General features: G+C 37.6%; 1 protein-coding gene across 1 annotated transcript in view; it reads left to right on the top strand.

The window, feature by feature from the left end:
* The window catches only part of ADAM23 (ADAM metallopeptidase domain 23), a 159,424-nt gene that overhangs the window by 106,196 nt on the left and 39,593 nt on the right, over positions 1 to 13,635 (top strand). The window contains exons 12-18 of the mRNA XM_019652957.1: positions 350 to 434; positions 1,322 to 1,412; positions 3,260 to 3,308; positions 5,379 to 5,478; positions 8,561 to 8,632; positions 9,238 to 9,327; positions 10,604 to 10,684. Of these exons, the coding sequence (XP_019508502.1) occupies positions 350 to 434; positions 1,322 to 1,412; positions 3,260 to 3,308; positions 5,379 to 5,478; positions 8,561 to 8,632; positions 9,238 to 9,327; positions 10,604 to 10,684 (568 nt within the window). The remainder of the gene's footprint in view (positions 1 to 349; positions 435 to 1,321; positions 1,413 to 3,259; positions 3,309 to 5,378; positions 5,479 to 8,560; positions 8,633 to 9,237; positions 9,328 to 10,603; positions 10,685 to 13,635) is intronic.

Raw genomic sequence — 13,635 nt, 5'->3', positions numbered from 1 at the left:
TTCTCTCAGTCTTTAATCAGCAATTGATAATAATCAGCAATATTTTGTGTAACGACTGGATAGTCTCTACTGGAAAAAAGTCAAGGGCTGTGGTCTGTTTATCTGTGTTCTCAATTCCTGTGCTAGTACATGATGCTGAGGAGGTGCTCAATGAATGTTTGCTCAACTGAGATTATTTACATAACATAATTTTAAACATTTTTATGACAACATAAAGTTAAATGTGTTTAAAATAGTTTTTGATTTTTTTGAAGGAGGATTTGTTTCGGGTGTTCAGTGTAGGAGGGTAGACACGTTTTTGGTAAACTTATGTAATGGTATTTTCCTAAGAACTTTTTTTTTTTTTAAGGCGTGTGACATTCCACTACAAGCGAAGCAGTCTGAGCTACTTTGGAGGTGTCTGTTCTCGCACAAGGGGAGTTGGTGTAAATGAGGTAAATTTGGTTAATTTTCTTAAAGTAGGACTTTATCTTTGCATCTGACTGATGTCTTTTCTTCCTATGCCCCAGTTACATCCCTTATCAGGCTTTTTTAGGATGATAACGACATTGAGAATATAGTATGAGTGGTTTATATTAAGAAGTAGAGCTCAGAGTGATCTTTGGTGTTAGGAAAGAGGTATTGTTTTATTTTATAATGATAGTTGTCATATTTATCAGGCAAATGCAAGCCAAAGATTAGCGTAGACATTTTTTTAGCCTCCATAGATGTTTTCATAAGCTTATTAATTTTTTTAAAGTTTTTATGCTCTTTTGCCCATGTAAGGTTTAACTCATTTATGTCCAAGAGTTTGTGATTGTATCTAATCAGTATCTCCTTGTGTAAATTTTTAAAAATTTTTATGCCTTCTACCTACCTATCTGTAGAATTAATTGAAGCAATTATTTCCTTAATCTTATTGTTTAGATTTCGATACCAGCACCCAAAAAGCCGAACCATTTGTATCTAAATCCTGATCAATACCAGAATATGCCAGGTTATCCCCATAACAATCTTTCAGCGGAGACCTCTTTTGACATATTTGTAGTACGTTGAAGTTATTCTTGGTTTGGTATGAGTTGAATTGAGGCACAGCCTTTTGACTTGTATGTTATGTTTCCATGTGAGAGTATCAAGTTCTGAGACATGCCACATAGTAAGAGAGGCTTTCTGCTTCTTGGGCCCAGTTGCAAGGAAGAAAGGATAAAAAAACATATGCCACTTTTTGATGCTGAGGCTCTACTTAGGGAACTGAGATGATATGTGTAATGATTAAGAAATAATAACTAGCTCTGTGCACTCTCTCAAATGTTTCCCACACACTTTCAACTCTGAAAAACAGTATGGTCTTCCAATGGCAGTGGCACAAGTATTATCGCAGAGCCTGGCTCAAAACCTTGGAATCCAATGGGAACCTTCTAGCAGAAAGCCAAGTATGTACACTGACCTACTTGCTCACTTTCATGTACCATTCTGTCTGTATAATGCATGTCCAGTCCATAAATACAGATTTGTCATTTCTAAGTCATTATATTTTAATTGCAGTATGCCTCCTTCCTCTAAAAAATGATAAAATGAGCAATTTAAGGTAATTCTTAATTTGTTTGGGTTGAAGAAATGTCCCTTGAACAACATCCCTAAAATCATACTGATTTTCTCAGATCGTGGTCAGCTTTCTCATACGGCAGTGTTGGGGTGGTGCGTATTCACCCTCTGGGTTTCAGCCACTTGAGTATAGACACAAGGAGCCAGTGAGGCTCCTTTACAAGTTTAATGAGCCCAAGTTGGAGCAGAAAATAGCTTAGACCTAGAGTCAAAGAGGAGCTCCAACTCTAAACTTACCCACCTCCCTACCTCTAATTTCACTCATCCATTTATCCCACCAGAAATGTTAGAGAAGGTCCCCTATCGGCAGGCACTGCCCCCGGGCCTTTTAAGCATGGGAGAGGTAGTAGAGGATAGCACTTTCTTTTAGTGGGTGGGCAGGGCCAAGAGGGTGTACAAATAGGACCACAGGTCCCATCCAGTAGGACAATTGCAACCAGTGACTGTGACGTGTCATTCTCTTCGTTAATCAGATGAGAGGTAGATGGAAAGACAGGGCTCAGTTTCTAGTGGCAAACTGTCTAAGGCAATAATTTTAGGGGTCCATTAAAATTTATAGCTTATTTTAAAATCAGAATAAAGTCCAATGTGGGTTATATTCCTTTTTTATACCAACACAATAGTAAAATATAATTTCTAATACATTTTTGTGGCAGAAAGCAAAAAGTGCCTAGAACTCACATATTGCAGTCTTGTGGAGGTACCAAGGTGATCACTCAAATTATTCTCTTGACTAGGGATTACGTGGAAGTTTCCTTCCTCCTGAGAAAATGACAGATGCTAGGATTAAAGGTCCCCATCCCACCTCCCTAAAGAAGAAAAGGACAGACATCTACCTTATCATTATCCTACATTTTATACTTTTTGACTACTATAAAACAATTGTCATTAATACATAATGTTATGGAATCTTGAAACAAAGTATGTATCCACGGGCTTCTTGATTCCCTTTATGGGTATATTAAGTCTAGTGGCATTTAGCAAATATCCACTTCCATTTATTAATATCTTGCTCAGAATATTCGCTTTCCCAAGGAAACACATAGATTGCTCTTTTTTACTAAACCTGTTAGCATGGTGTTCTTCAAGTCTCTGGCCTAGCCTAGCAAACTGAATTCTCTAACTTTCAGTGTGCTCTGTGAGCAGAGCTTTGATGATGGCTCAATGCTTTCGTGCAATAGACCTTTACAGCCTGCAGAGAGCACATGGGCGCACCACCTTGTGTAAGCCCTAGAAGCACTCTGGGAGATAGACAGAGAGACTCAATCCCCAATTTAGAGGTAGAAACACTGAGACCCAAGACATACTAAGTCCTTGCCCTATGGGACTCTCTCATCAAGGAGAACTTGACTAGAACTCGGTACTGATTTCTGTACCGGGATACTTTTCATTAAACATTGGAACTAGGAACTTAATTGAGTTCTCTGATTTTACAAGAATGAGGAGGCGTACAATTGTATTTCTTGCCAAGGAATATAATTCCTATAGTTCTGGAAAGGATAAAGAACCCTCGATTTAAAGGAAATAGATTTTGTCCTGTGAGACTTCACCTTCTCTATCTATTTGACATGGAATTGCTAATAAAGAATTATTTCAAGAGCTGTAATGCACACTGAAGATGTGACTTTTGTTGTTTTCCTTTTTTTCTATTGCTTTTATTGTTTCCTTGGACTAGAATGTGACTGCACAGAATACTGGGGTGGCTGCATCATGGAGGAAACAGGGTAATTTTTCATTATACATGCATTTGATATATGCCTTTCGCTGACATTGCTCCATATAATTAGATACACAGTCTCTCAGGTATTCGTCTTTTAGGCTTAGTACTTAGTATAAATTCAATAACTAATTATCTGATATTTTAAAAATGAAAGGATGAATTCACTTTATATTTTAATTTTTTATTTAAAGTTGTTGATAAAAGCAAAATATAGTAACTACTTCTATTAACCCTTAAAGGAAGCACATTATTAAATGCTTCTAAGTTTAGTAGAGGCATTAATTTTTTAGTACACTTAGAATAAAAGCTGGTTGTCTACCTGAAGCAGTCAGTGAAAATCAATTCAGTCATCAATTTATATTTTAAGGAACTCACAAATAGACATGTTGCTGTAATAAAAAAAATGTACTATACTGCTTGTATAATCAATAATTTTTTTTTATTAAGACAGATTTATTGGGTCTAAATTAGGTAGTCTTCTACCGATAGGCATTTGGACATTTCCTCACCTATCTCCTTTCTTCTTTTGTGGATACTTTGGGAACTAGAGCAACTGCCCTAGAGTGGCCATTGCTTCTGTGAACCAAGGCCTGGAAACATTGCCTTCTTTTCCAGGGACACCTGCCCCTTTGGAGCCACTGGCCCAAAGCCGCCTAAGCCCTCTCCTAGACAGGAGAGGTTTCCTCACCCCTAGGCCTCTCCTACTTCCTTTGCCCTTGCCAGACATCTGCTCAACACATCAACCATTGCTGGTCCTACCCTCATCCCTGGGAGCTGCGGTTGCCGGAAGCCCTTATACAGAGTCTTTTCTTGTTCTTCCACCAGGAGTCCAGCTCATGGTGACAACAGGGATGTGAGCGTGAGGGTTTGCAAAGAGAGTCAGCCATTTTGCCTACCACTTTAGGACACTTATTTCTAGAAATGTAGTCTAAACCTGAAACTGATAGATTTCATGGTCCCCTTACTATTGCAGTATAGTTTAGTAACATTATGCCTTAAACACCCTTTTTTGAAGACTGCTTTAGGAAGGTAACACCGTTTATAATATTGGTTCTGTGGGGATGTGTCTTCTGTCTTCTAAACATCCAATTTCTAAATGGATTTTTGGACTGACTGCCCATAGGATATAATTAAACTATATAAAGTTAATATGTAATTTCTCAAGTATACATTTTTGCATAGTTCTTGTGAGATATCACTGTCAACAGTGGCAGATTTTACCTACTTCCATACACTATCCTCATACACCAGGATACATACAACTATTGGATCACATTCTAGAGTAAGTGGCCTTTCACCCTCAAATCAAGCACTATTACAAATATGCTCATGTATGAGTAGTTTATACAGATATGTATGATGTAGTTTAATCTTGACAGTGTGTCTAATATTCCCCTATGTATGGACAGAGATAAAAATTTGATTAAGTAAATCATAGAGAAGCTCTTACTATAGCCCTACTAAATCATGAATATCACCCAATAATATTTGAAGTTGAGAATAAGGTACACTGACCACACACACACACACACACACACACACACACACACACACACACACACACACACGACACACATTTTTAGGGTTTCCTTGTTTACCTGAATTGTTTTGCTGAAGCTTGTATTCTATAATCTTTAATAAATTGACCCTAACAACCCCCTCCTCAAAATAAAATCTAATGGGTTCCCAAGCTCCTTTTATTCAGGACAGGCAAAAAAGTGCTTGCCTTTTCTGAGGCAGAGCAAATAAAAATGACCACATTTTAAAAAACAGCCTAGATGAAGAAGTTCTGTGATGAGCTTTTCAAAAACATTCAAGCCTGGGAACAAAAGGGCTTGAGTGCTGAAGAGGCTGTAACGTAGCCCCCAAATCTGTGATTTTTCTTTGCATTTCTGCTTTTACAATCTCAATCACACATAGTTATTTGCCAACTTGAACATAAGTGCCTTGTCAACATTTGTGTAGAATCATCTGGGTCCAGAGTGAACATTTTGTTCTAATTCCAGGGTTTTAATTTTCTTCTGATGACTGCTTTTGGTAAGTTATTTACATAATTGATTCTTTGTTTTCTCAGGGTATCCCATTCCCGAAAGTTCTCAAAGTGCAGCATTTTGGAGTATAGAGACTTTTTACAGAGAGGGGGTGGAGCCTGTCTTTTCAACAGGCCGACAAAGGTTAGTAACTTAGAAAGTGTACTTATTTCTCAGTTTTATTATTTATTTATTTATTTATTTATTACCATGGAATGGTGCCAAATATCAGGTACTTGTCTTGGAAAGCAGGTTTGTTGTCAATCAGATTAATATTTAGCTATAAAAGGCTTATCATGTTGGCGACTGAGACCTATTTGAAATGAATGGCAAAAACCATAGTTTCACTGTTCTGAATCTAGTTTTTAGTACTAGCTGTATTCCCCCTCCCAAACCATCCCTTCAAAAAACAAACAATGCTTTAAAATATCTTTGAAATTTTCGCGTTAGTATTGTCACCCTGCTGCAAAGAGATAGTGGCTTATATGAAGATATATTACTCAACCAATTTCTCTGACAAGAATTCCATTTCCCCTTAACATTGTCTCTAGGGGTGTAACTAATTTTTTTCTTTTTCTTTTTTTCCTTTGTTTTTCTTTTCTCTCTTCTCTTCTCTTCTCTTTTCTTCCTTTCTTTTTTTGAGTAGTCTGTTCTCCCAGATAGGAAGCATTACTAATATTAGCTAGTCAAAAAATGGCCCAAGGTATTTATGGATCCCACAACTACATATATGAATTTTTTTTTTTTTAGATTTTTATTGGGGAATTGGGGGGATGGGAACAGTGCTGGGGGATTGGGGAAGGGGATACATATGTGAATTTATATTAAACAGTCTCTTTACTTTGGAAAGTCCGTGTTGTCAATTGACATTTCATCAAAGTTCATATATATATATATATATATATATATATATATATATATATATATAAATATCCCTTATCCACAAGTTCCTTCATTCAAAAAGTGCTGAAAATTGGAAGTGTTTTTTATGAGTTTTCAGAAAACACATTGGACAGTGAAACTTGTCCTGAACTGAAAATCTTTATTCCTCGCAGTGTAAATATTCATAAGTCTTACTGCAGAAATATTAATGTGTTTGACTATAGGGTGTGCACCAGGCCCCTCAGGGCTGTTAAGCAGAGCATGGAAAATGCATCATACTTTTCTAAATTCCAAAAAAGCCAGAATTCTCAAATTCACCAGCCATAAAGCGTTTGGATTAGGGACTGCGGACCTATAGTAGGATGTTTGGAAGAGTTGCTCAACAGGCAAAAAGACAGGGTCGATGCTAATTAGCAGATGGTATAGAAATTCTAACATTGCACATTTCATATTTTCTTTTAAAATACTACTTCATGGGTCAAAAATAGCCTATTGCTATACAAAATGTTTAATACTCTGCAAATTGAGAAAGCAGTGAAGTCATGTTGGCCTTTTTTTTTTTTAAGTGACTAATGTAGATAACTGACAGAATACTTTATTCCTATCCCCATAATCATAATTAAGTGATACTGTTATAGTCAGGGTCGGTAGTTTGATGCCTGAGATTTGTATAAAATCTCAGTAAGGCTGCAGAAAAAGAAACAGGAATTTTAAAGTGATCTTGCATTGTTAAATTTGGCTGCCTGCCTTTTATGACATTCATCTCAATGCAACAGAAATCTGAAAGCTTCAGAGTGTTTAAAATGGATGAAATGAGTAATAATGAATTAATGTGATCCACTCGTATTTTTGAATTACAGTGTACACAGCTAATTTTACCTGCCTTGCAGCTCACCAGCTAATTATAAGCATCACACCTGAGGAAACAACATTGACTTGTTTGGAAAGGTTAGGGTTTCTAGTGTATACGTTAAGAACCCATCATTCTGCATATTAGCATGGTTTTTTAAAAAAGCATCTGTGGAGTCCAGAGGAAGAGTTTATATGTATGTATCAAAGAACTGACTTTTTTCAAGTGTTTTCAGTCAATGAATGTATGTATGCATGTTTTACGTGTTTTTACACGGTCTTTATGCATCTTTTCTGTCCTGGGGAAACAAACCTTCCCAACAGCCATATTTTCCATCTGGGTTGTGACAGTGACCTGTGTCAAGATGCAAGAGTCCTAAGAATGAAATGTAACAGTTGGTTGCATGGGGGACCTGATGTAAAGCCTTAGTTATGCTCCAGTCTGCCCTTTCCTTCTCTATTTTCTCATTGCTGATCAAAATACTGCAGACATTGGGATTTCATTCATTGGACTTTCCCACAGAGGAGTCCCACCCAAGTATCCTGTAAACCTTCCTTACTTCTTATAATAGTTTTCCCTTCCTGGAAATGGAAGGAGGATCAGGTCTTTGTGAGGTGGACTCAGTGGAAATCAGCCAATCCTTCCTTGAGTGTGTTGCTGCTGGTAAGGAGTCTCTCCCTCTCATACTCATGGCTCTGAGCATTTGGGTTGGAATGTGCTGTTTCAGTCTTCACCTACGTGTTGTAGACGTGCACAGAGACATCTTGCCCCAGGTGCTGGGAAATCTGAATGGTTCTCATAAACTAATCAACTGCCTTCACAATTGGTTTCAATAGAGATTATCTGGCAAGCAAGCTTATAGCACCAGTAAGGTATTGTAGAAATTTGACTCTCCCATTGCTCCAGGAATGACTGAGAGCTTTCTGTCCATCTGTGCGTATGTCTGCACATGTACTTAGTATGCTTCAGGCAGTGTGGATTTCCTTTCAGTGAGAATGATGAGAGTGGATTTCCAGCCACATTTTTTTCTGAATTTATCTGCGTTTGATTGTATGTATCACATTTGGCTCTGACGGAAGCACTTTTATCTTTTTGACAATTTTGATGTCTTCTCACCTCCTTTTAGATAAATTAGCAAACGAGATATGTGAGTCTTATTAGCAATGCATCTTGGCTCTATTAGCAAATATGAAAAGTGATCTATTCCTCTTGACAGCGTATCTCCATAAAAAGTAACTTTAATGGTGGAGGTCATCTGGAGCCCACCACTAGAGAATCCTCCAAGAGATATTACCCCATTTAAAAGATGGTTTTTAGAAGTGTTATTAATAAGTGAACAGTCTTTCCCACACAGACATCATTTATACGATGCCATAACAACAGATCGCAGAATATCACATGTTGATTAAGGGGCCATGTATATGGCCCGATTGGTATGTTGATTTTCTGTGATAAATTAAAATGTCTTTCCTTTCTCTCCCTAATCTCTTTCAGCTGTTTGAGCCCACGGAATGTGGGAATGGATATGTTGAAGCTGGGGAGGAATGTGACTGTGGCTTCCATGTGGTAGGTATAAGAGATCTTTTCTACCTTCAGCACAGCTCCTCCCCAGAGCAAACAGGAATAGCATTAGCGAGAAGGCTACACTATCATCCGTTGTGGTCTTACCGCCTTTCTTTCTGATCTCTCTCATCAGGGCTTTATCCCAGCTCAGACGCATTAGAATTAATAATGTTCTTATGGCCCAGTATGAAAAAAACCTAGTTGATTCTTCTAATCAAATTCCCTACCTCTTAGAAATTCACCACTCACATTCATCTCAGACAAGTTGTACCAAATCATGAAACATTCTTCCTGTGCTGTGTATTATTGTTCGTCTTTATAAAACTAGATTGAGGATTAAGAATAATAGAGCTAACCAAGGGCGGGTGCCTGCTAAGAAATAAGCTGACTTTTTTGTAGAGGAGTCCTTTTATAGAAGATCATGCTTTGCTGAGAAATATGGCAGGAAGGAATCTATCATTGTTTGAAGCCATTAATTCTTTCCTAAAGTATTTGCATACTATTGTATAAGTCTCCTCACCTGGATTATGCCTAAGCTGCATGTGGCTAGAGTGTTGAATGAGCGCTGGTAAGTTTCCTCACTTACTTATGTGAAGTGTTTTTTCTAGGAATGCTATGGATTGTGCTGTAAGAAATGCTCCCTCTCCAATGGGGCCCATTGCAGCGACGGGCCCTGCTGTAACAATACCTCATGTCTCGTGAGTTCCCTGACAGCTTCATCTTTCTTTTCATTGACATATTAGCCAAATATCTCAATGTGTACATAGCTTGCCACAAATTTGTTGGTTGACATTGTGCCTGGCATATTAGCCTGATTGACAGATTAGCCTGGCAGTTTTGTAGAATCAGAAAATCTATTCAAGTTCTGTCAGTTACAACATTTACCTTTACTATGATTCACCATCAACCATCCTATCCTCCAGTGCGTTCTTTAAAAAAATATACCTATAATCCTTCCAAAATAAACATTGAGAGTTGCCTTACTAACTCTATGAAAACCAAGTTAATGGTTGAACAGAAGAGGGACAATTCCTGTAACCTTTTTAAAAATATGACCTCCTTATAGCATTTTTCTTTCAGACTTACCCTAATTTATTTTAGACCATGAGTATAAATGTTAGTGCTCATATTTTCACATTTGTCTTTTGAAATCCCCTCTAAAGGCAAGACACTAGATAAGGAAGTAACATATGAATGTGTGTAGACACATAGTTTCTTCCACCTATAGAGACCTCCGGTTAACTTTTGAAAAGTCATGATTTAAACCTTCCCTTTTCTCATCTATAAAACCTCTAATATTCCTTTAAACTACAAAATCACATGATTTGATTATTTTATGCAATACCAATAAGTATTATGCATTATGGTATTCTAGAAGATTCTAGCTTAGTTTATAGTCACCTTGTTATCCTTACCGGATTATAAATTGCTTGAGAATGTAATGGGCTCTTTACATGGGTTTCTTCTCTTACCCATCCCCACCCAGACAAGCAAAATGCCTTGTATACGGTAGGCATTCACTGGTGTTGCTGAAGGGAACCATTGAAATTTGATAGTGTATATTTAGCTAAAGCAAGATTAATATCCAAGCTCATGAGTGAATTTGTGAGCACTGGGTGTGTACATCAATCTTTAGGAAGATCTTAAATGTTTATATTTTCGTGTTTTGCTCTTTAGTCTTAAGCCATAACATTGCTTTTTATTTATATAATTGCTATCACATTCTTTTCTAAAAATAATACTTTGAGACAGTGGATTTTAAAATCTAAAAATTTACTGCCTTGGTTAATTATTCATATTTACTCCAGAGAGTGGTTTCTGGCTTTGTCTCTATTCTGCAACTATTTTGCTAATTCATAAGAAGAGTTTGGTGATGGTTATGAGAGAGTATCATAATTGTTGGTGAATATAAGAATGCTAACTCTTTGAAGCTTAAATGAATACTGGCTCCTAATATTGGATTTTCATTTGCAGTTTCAGCCACGAGGGTATGATTGTCGGGATGCCGTGAATGGGTGCGATATTACGGAATACTGTACTGGGGACTCTGGCCAGGTATGGCAAACTCAGTTCTAGGTAATATGTTTTACTTGTAAATACACATTTTAAAGCTTTCAATTTGGATTACATGTGTGACTATACTTTGGTGCCTTTGGTTTTTGGTTTGTTTTGTTTTGTAGTAATTTCTAGCTCTCTGCCTTGCCTTTAAAAACGTTTGCTATATTTTTTTGTACCGAAATCTCTTTTTCCTTCCATGTTTCCTTTTCACAATTAGTTCCCTTCATATGGTTTATTCCCAACCGATTGATTTTTCTTTCCTGGTCCCCGCATCTAAAACACTGATGAAGCACTAATGTACTGTTTTCAAACAATGTAAAGCCACAAAACCCTTTCTTTTAACAAAATTTTGGGTGGGAGCCCAGTGTAGCAAGCAGGGAACAAGTAGGACTGCTCTGGTTGAAGTGGGACTGGGAGCACAAGTCCTTTTTCAGCTGTCGCCACCCCCCTCCCACGTACACAGCCCTGGCTCCAGGGCCCATACGCTTTGGTGTGATGTTCCTCACATTAAAATTATAACATTAATTATAATTAATGTTGCCTTCTCGCATTCCTTCTTTATATACTTCTTATGCTTTAAACGTTTATATCCTGTTATTCTAAGTCTGTTTGTCCTTCAAATGAACCTTCGTTGAGCCCCTCCTATATGTCAGGCACTGCTGTGGATGTTGGGATACAGCAGGGATCAAGGTGGATAAATCCTTGCTCTCCGTGAACTTAACATGCCACTCGGTGGAGAAATGGAAATCAGTGAACAAAAATATCAGATGGTGGTGAGCGCTAAGCGTCAACTAAGGCGATGTGAAGAAAATGATGGGGTGGGAGCTTGAAGCNATGGGAACAGTGCTGGGGGATTGGGGAAGGGGATACATATGTGAATTTATATTAAACAGTCTCTTTACTTTGGAAAGTCCGTGTTGTCAATTGACTATATATATATGTTCATATATATATATATATATATATATATATATATATATATGTATGTTACAATCCCTTATCCACAAGTTCCTTCATTCAAAAAGTGCTGAAAATTGGAAGTGTTTTTTATGAGTTTTCAGAAAACACATTGGACAGTGAAACTTGTCCTGAACTGAAAATCTTTATTCCTCGCAGTGTAAATATTCATAAGTCTTACTGCAGAAATATTAATGTGTTTGACTATAGGGTGTGCACCAGGCCCCTCAGGGCTGTTAAGCAGAGCATGGAAAATGCATCATACTTTTCTAAATTCCAAAAAAGCCAGAATTCTCAAATTCACCAGCCATAAAGCGTTTGGATTAGGGACTGCGGACCTATAGTAGGATGTTTGGAAGAGTTGCTCAACAGGCAAAAAGACAGGGTCGATGCTAATTAGCAGATGGTATAGAAATTCTAACATTGCACATTTCATATTTTCTTTTAAAATACTACTTCATGGGTCAAAAATAGCCTATTGCTATACAAAATGTTTAATACTCTGCAAATTGAGAAAGCAGTGAAGTCATGTTGGCCTTTTTTTTTTTTAAGTGACTAATGTAGATAACTGACAGAATACTTTATTCCTATCCCCATAATCATAATTAAGTGATACTGTTATAGTCAGGGTCGGTAGTTTGATGCCTGAGATTTGTATAAAATCTCAGTAAGGCTGCAGAAAAAGAAACAGGAATTTTAAAGTGATCTTGCATTGTTAAATTTGGCTGCCTGCCTTTTATGACATTCATCTCAATGCAACAGAAATCTGAAAGCTTCAGAGTGTTTAAAATGGATGAAATGAGTAATAATGAATTAATGTGATCCACTCGTATTTTTGAATTACAGTGTACACAGCTAATTTTACCTGCCTTGCAGCTCACCAGCTAATTATAAGCATCACACCTGAGGAAACAACATTGACTTGTTTGGAAAGGTTAGGGTTTCTAGTGTATACGTTAAGAACCCATCATTCTGCATATTAGCATGGTTTTTTAAAAAAGCATCTGTGGAGTCCAGAGGAAGAGTTTATATGTATGTATCAAAGAACTGACTTTTTTCAAGTGTTTTCAGTCAATGAATGTATGTATGCATGTTTTACGTGTTTTTACACGGTCTTTATGCATCTTTTCTGTCCTGGGGAAACAAACCTTCCCAACAGCCATATTTTCCATCTGGGTTGTGACAGTGACCTGTGTCAAGATGCAAGAGTCCTAAGAATGAAATGTAACAGTTGGTTGCATGGGGGACCTGATGTAAAGCCTTAGTTATGCTCCAGTCTGCCCTTTCCTTCTCTATTTTCTCATTGCTGATCAAAATACTGCAGACATTGGGATTTCATTCATTGGACTTTCCCACAGAGGAGTCCCACCCAAGTATCCTGTAAACCTTCCTTACTTCTTATAATAGTTTTCCCTTCCTGGAAATGGAAGGAGGATCAGGTCTTTGTGAGGTGGACTCAGTGGAAATCAGCCAATCCTTCCTTGAGTGTGTTGCTGCTGGTAAGGAGTCTCTCCCTCTCATACTCATGGCTCTGAGCATTTGGGTTGGAATGTGCTGTTTCAGTCTTCACCTACGTGTTGTAGACGTGCACAGAGACATCTTGCCCCAGGTGCTGGGAAATCTGAATGGTTCTCATAAACTAATCAACTGCCTTCACAATTGGTTTCAATAGAGATTATCTGGCAAGCAAGCTTATAGCACCAGTAAGGTATTGTAGAAATTTGACTCTCCCATTGCTCCAGGAATGACTGAGAGCTTTCTGTCCATCTGTGCGTATGTCTGCACATGTACTTAGTATGCTTCAGGCAGTGTGGATTTCCTTTCAGTGAGAATGATGAGAGTGGATTTCCAGCCACATTTTTTTCTGAATTTATCTGCGTTTGATTGTATGTATCACATTTGGCTCTGACGGAAGCACTTTTATCTTTTTGACAATTTTGATGTCTTCTCACCTCCTTTTAGATAAATTAGCAAACGAGATATGTGAGTCT

This window comes from Hipposideros armiger, unplaced genomic scaffold, assembly GCF_001890085.2.
Source record: "Hipposideros armiger isolate ML-2016 unplaced genomic scaffold, ASM189008v1 scaffold_190, whole genome shotgun sequence".
NCBI classification, from domain to species: domain Eukaryota; kingdom Metazoa; phylum Chordata; class Mammalia; order Chiroptera; family Hipposideridae; genus Hipposideros; species Hipposideros armiger.
Note: the sequence above shows the minus strand (reverse complement) of the source record. Positions and strands in the feature narration are given on the sequence as shown.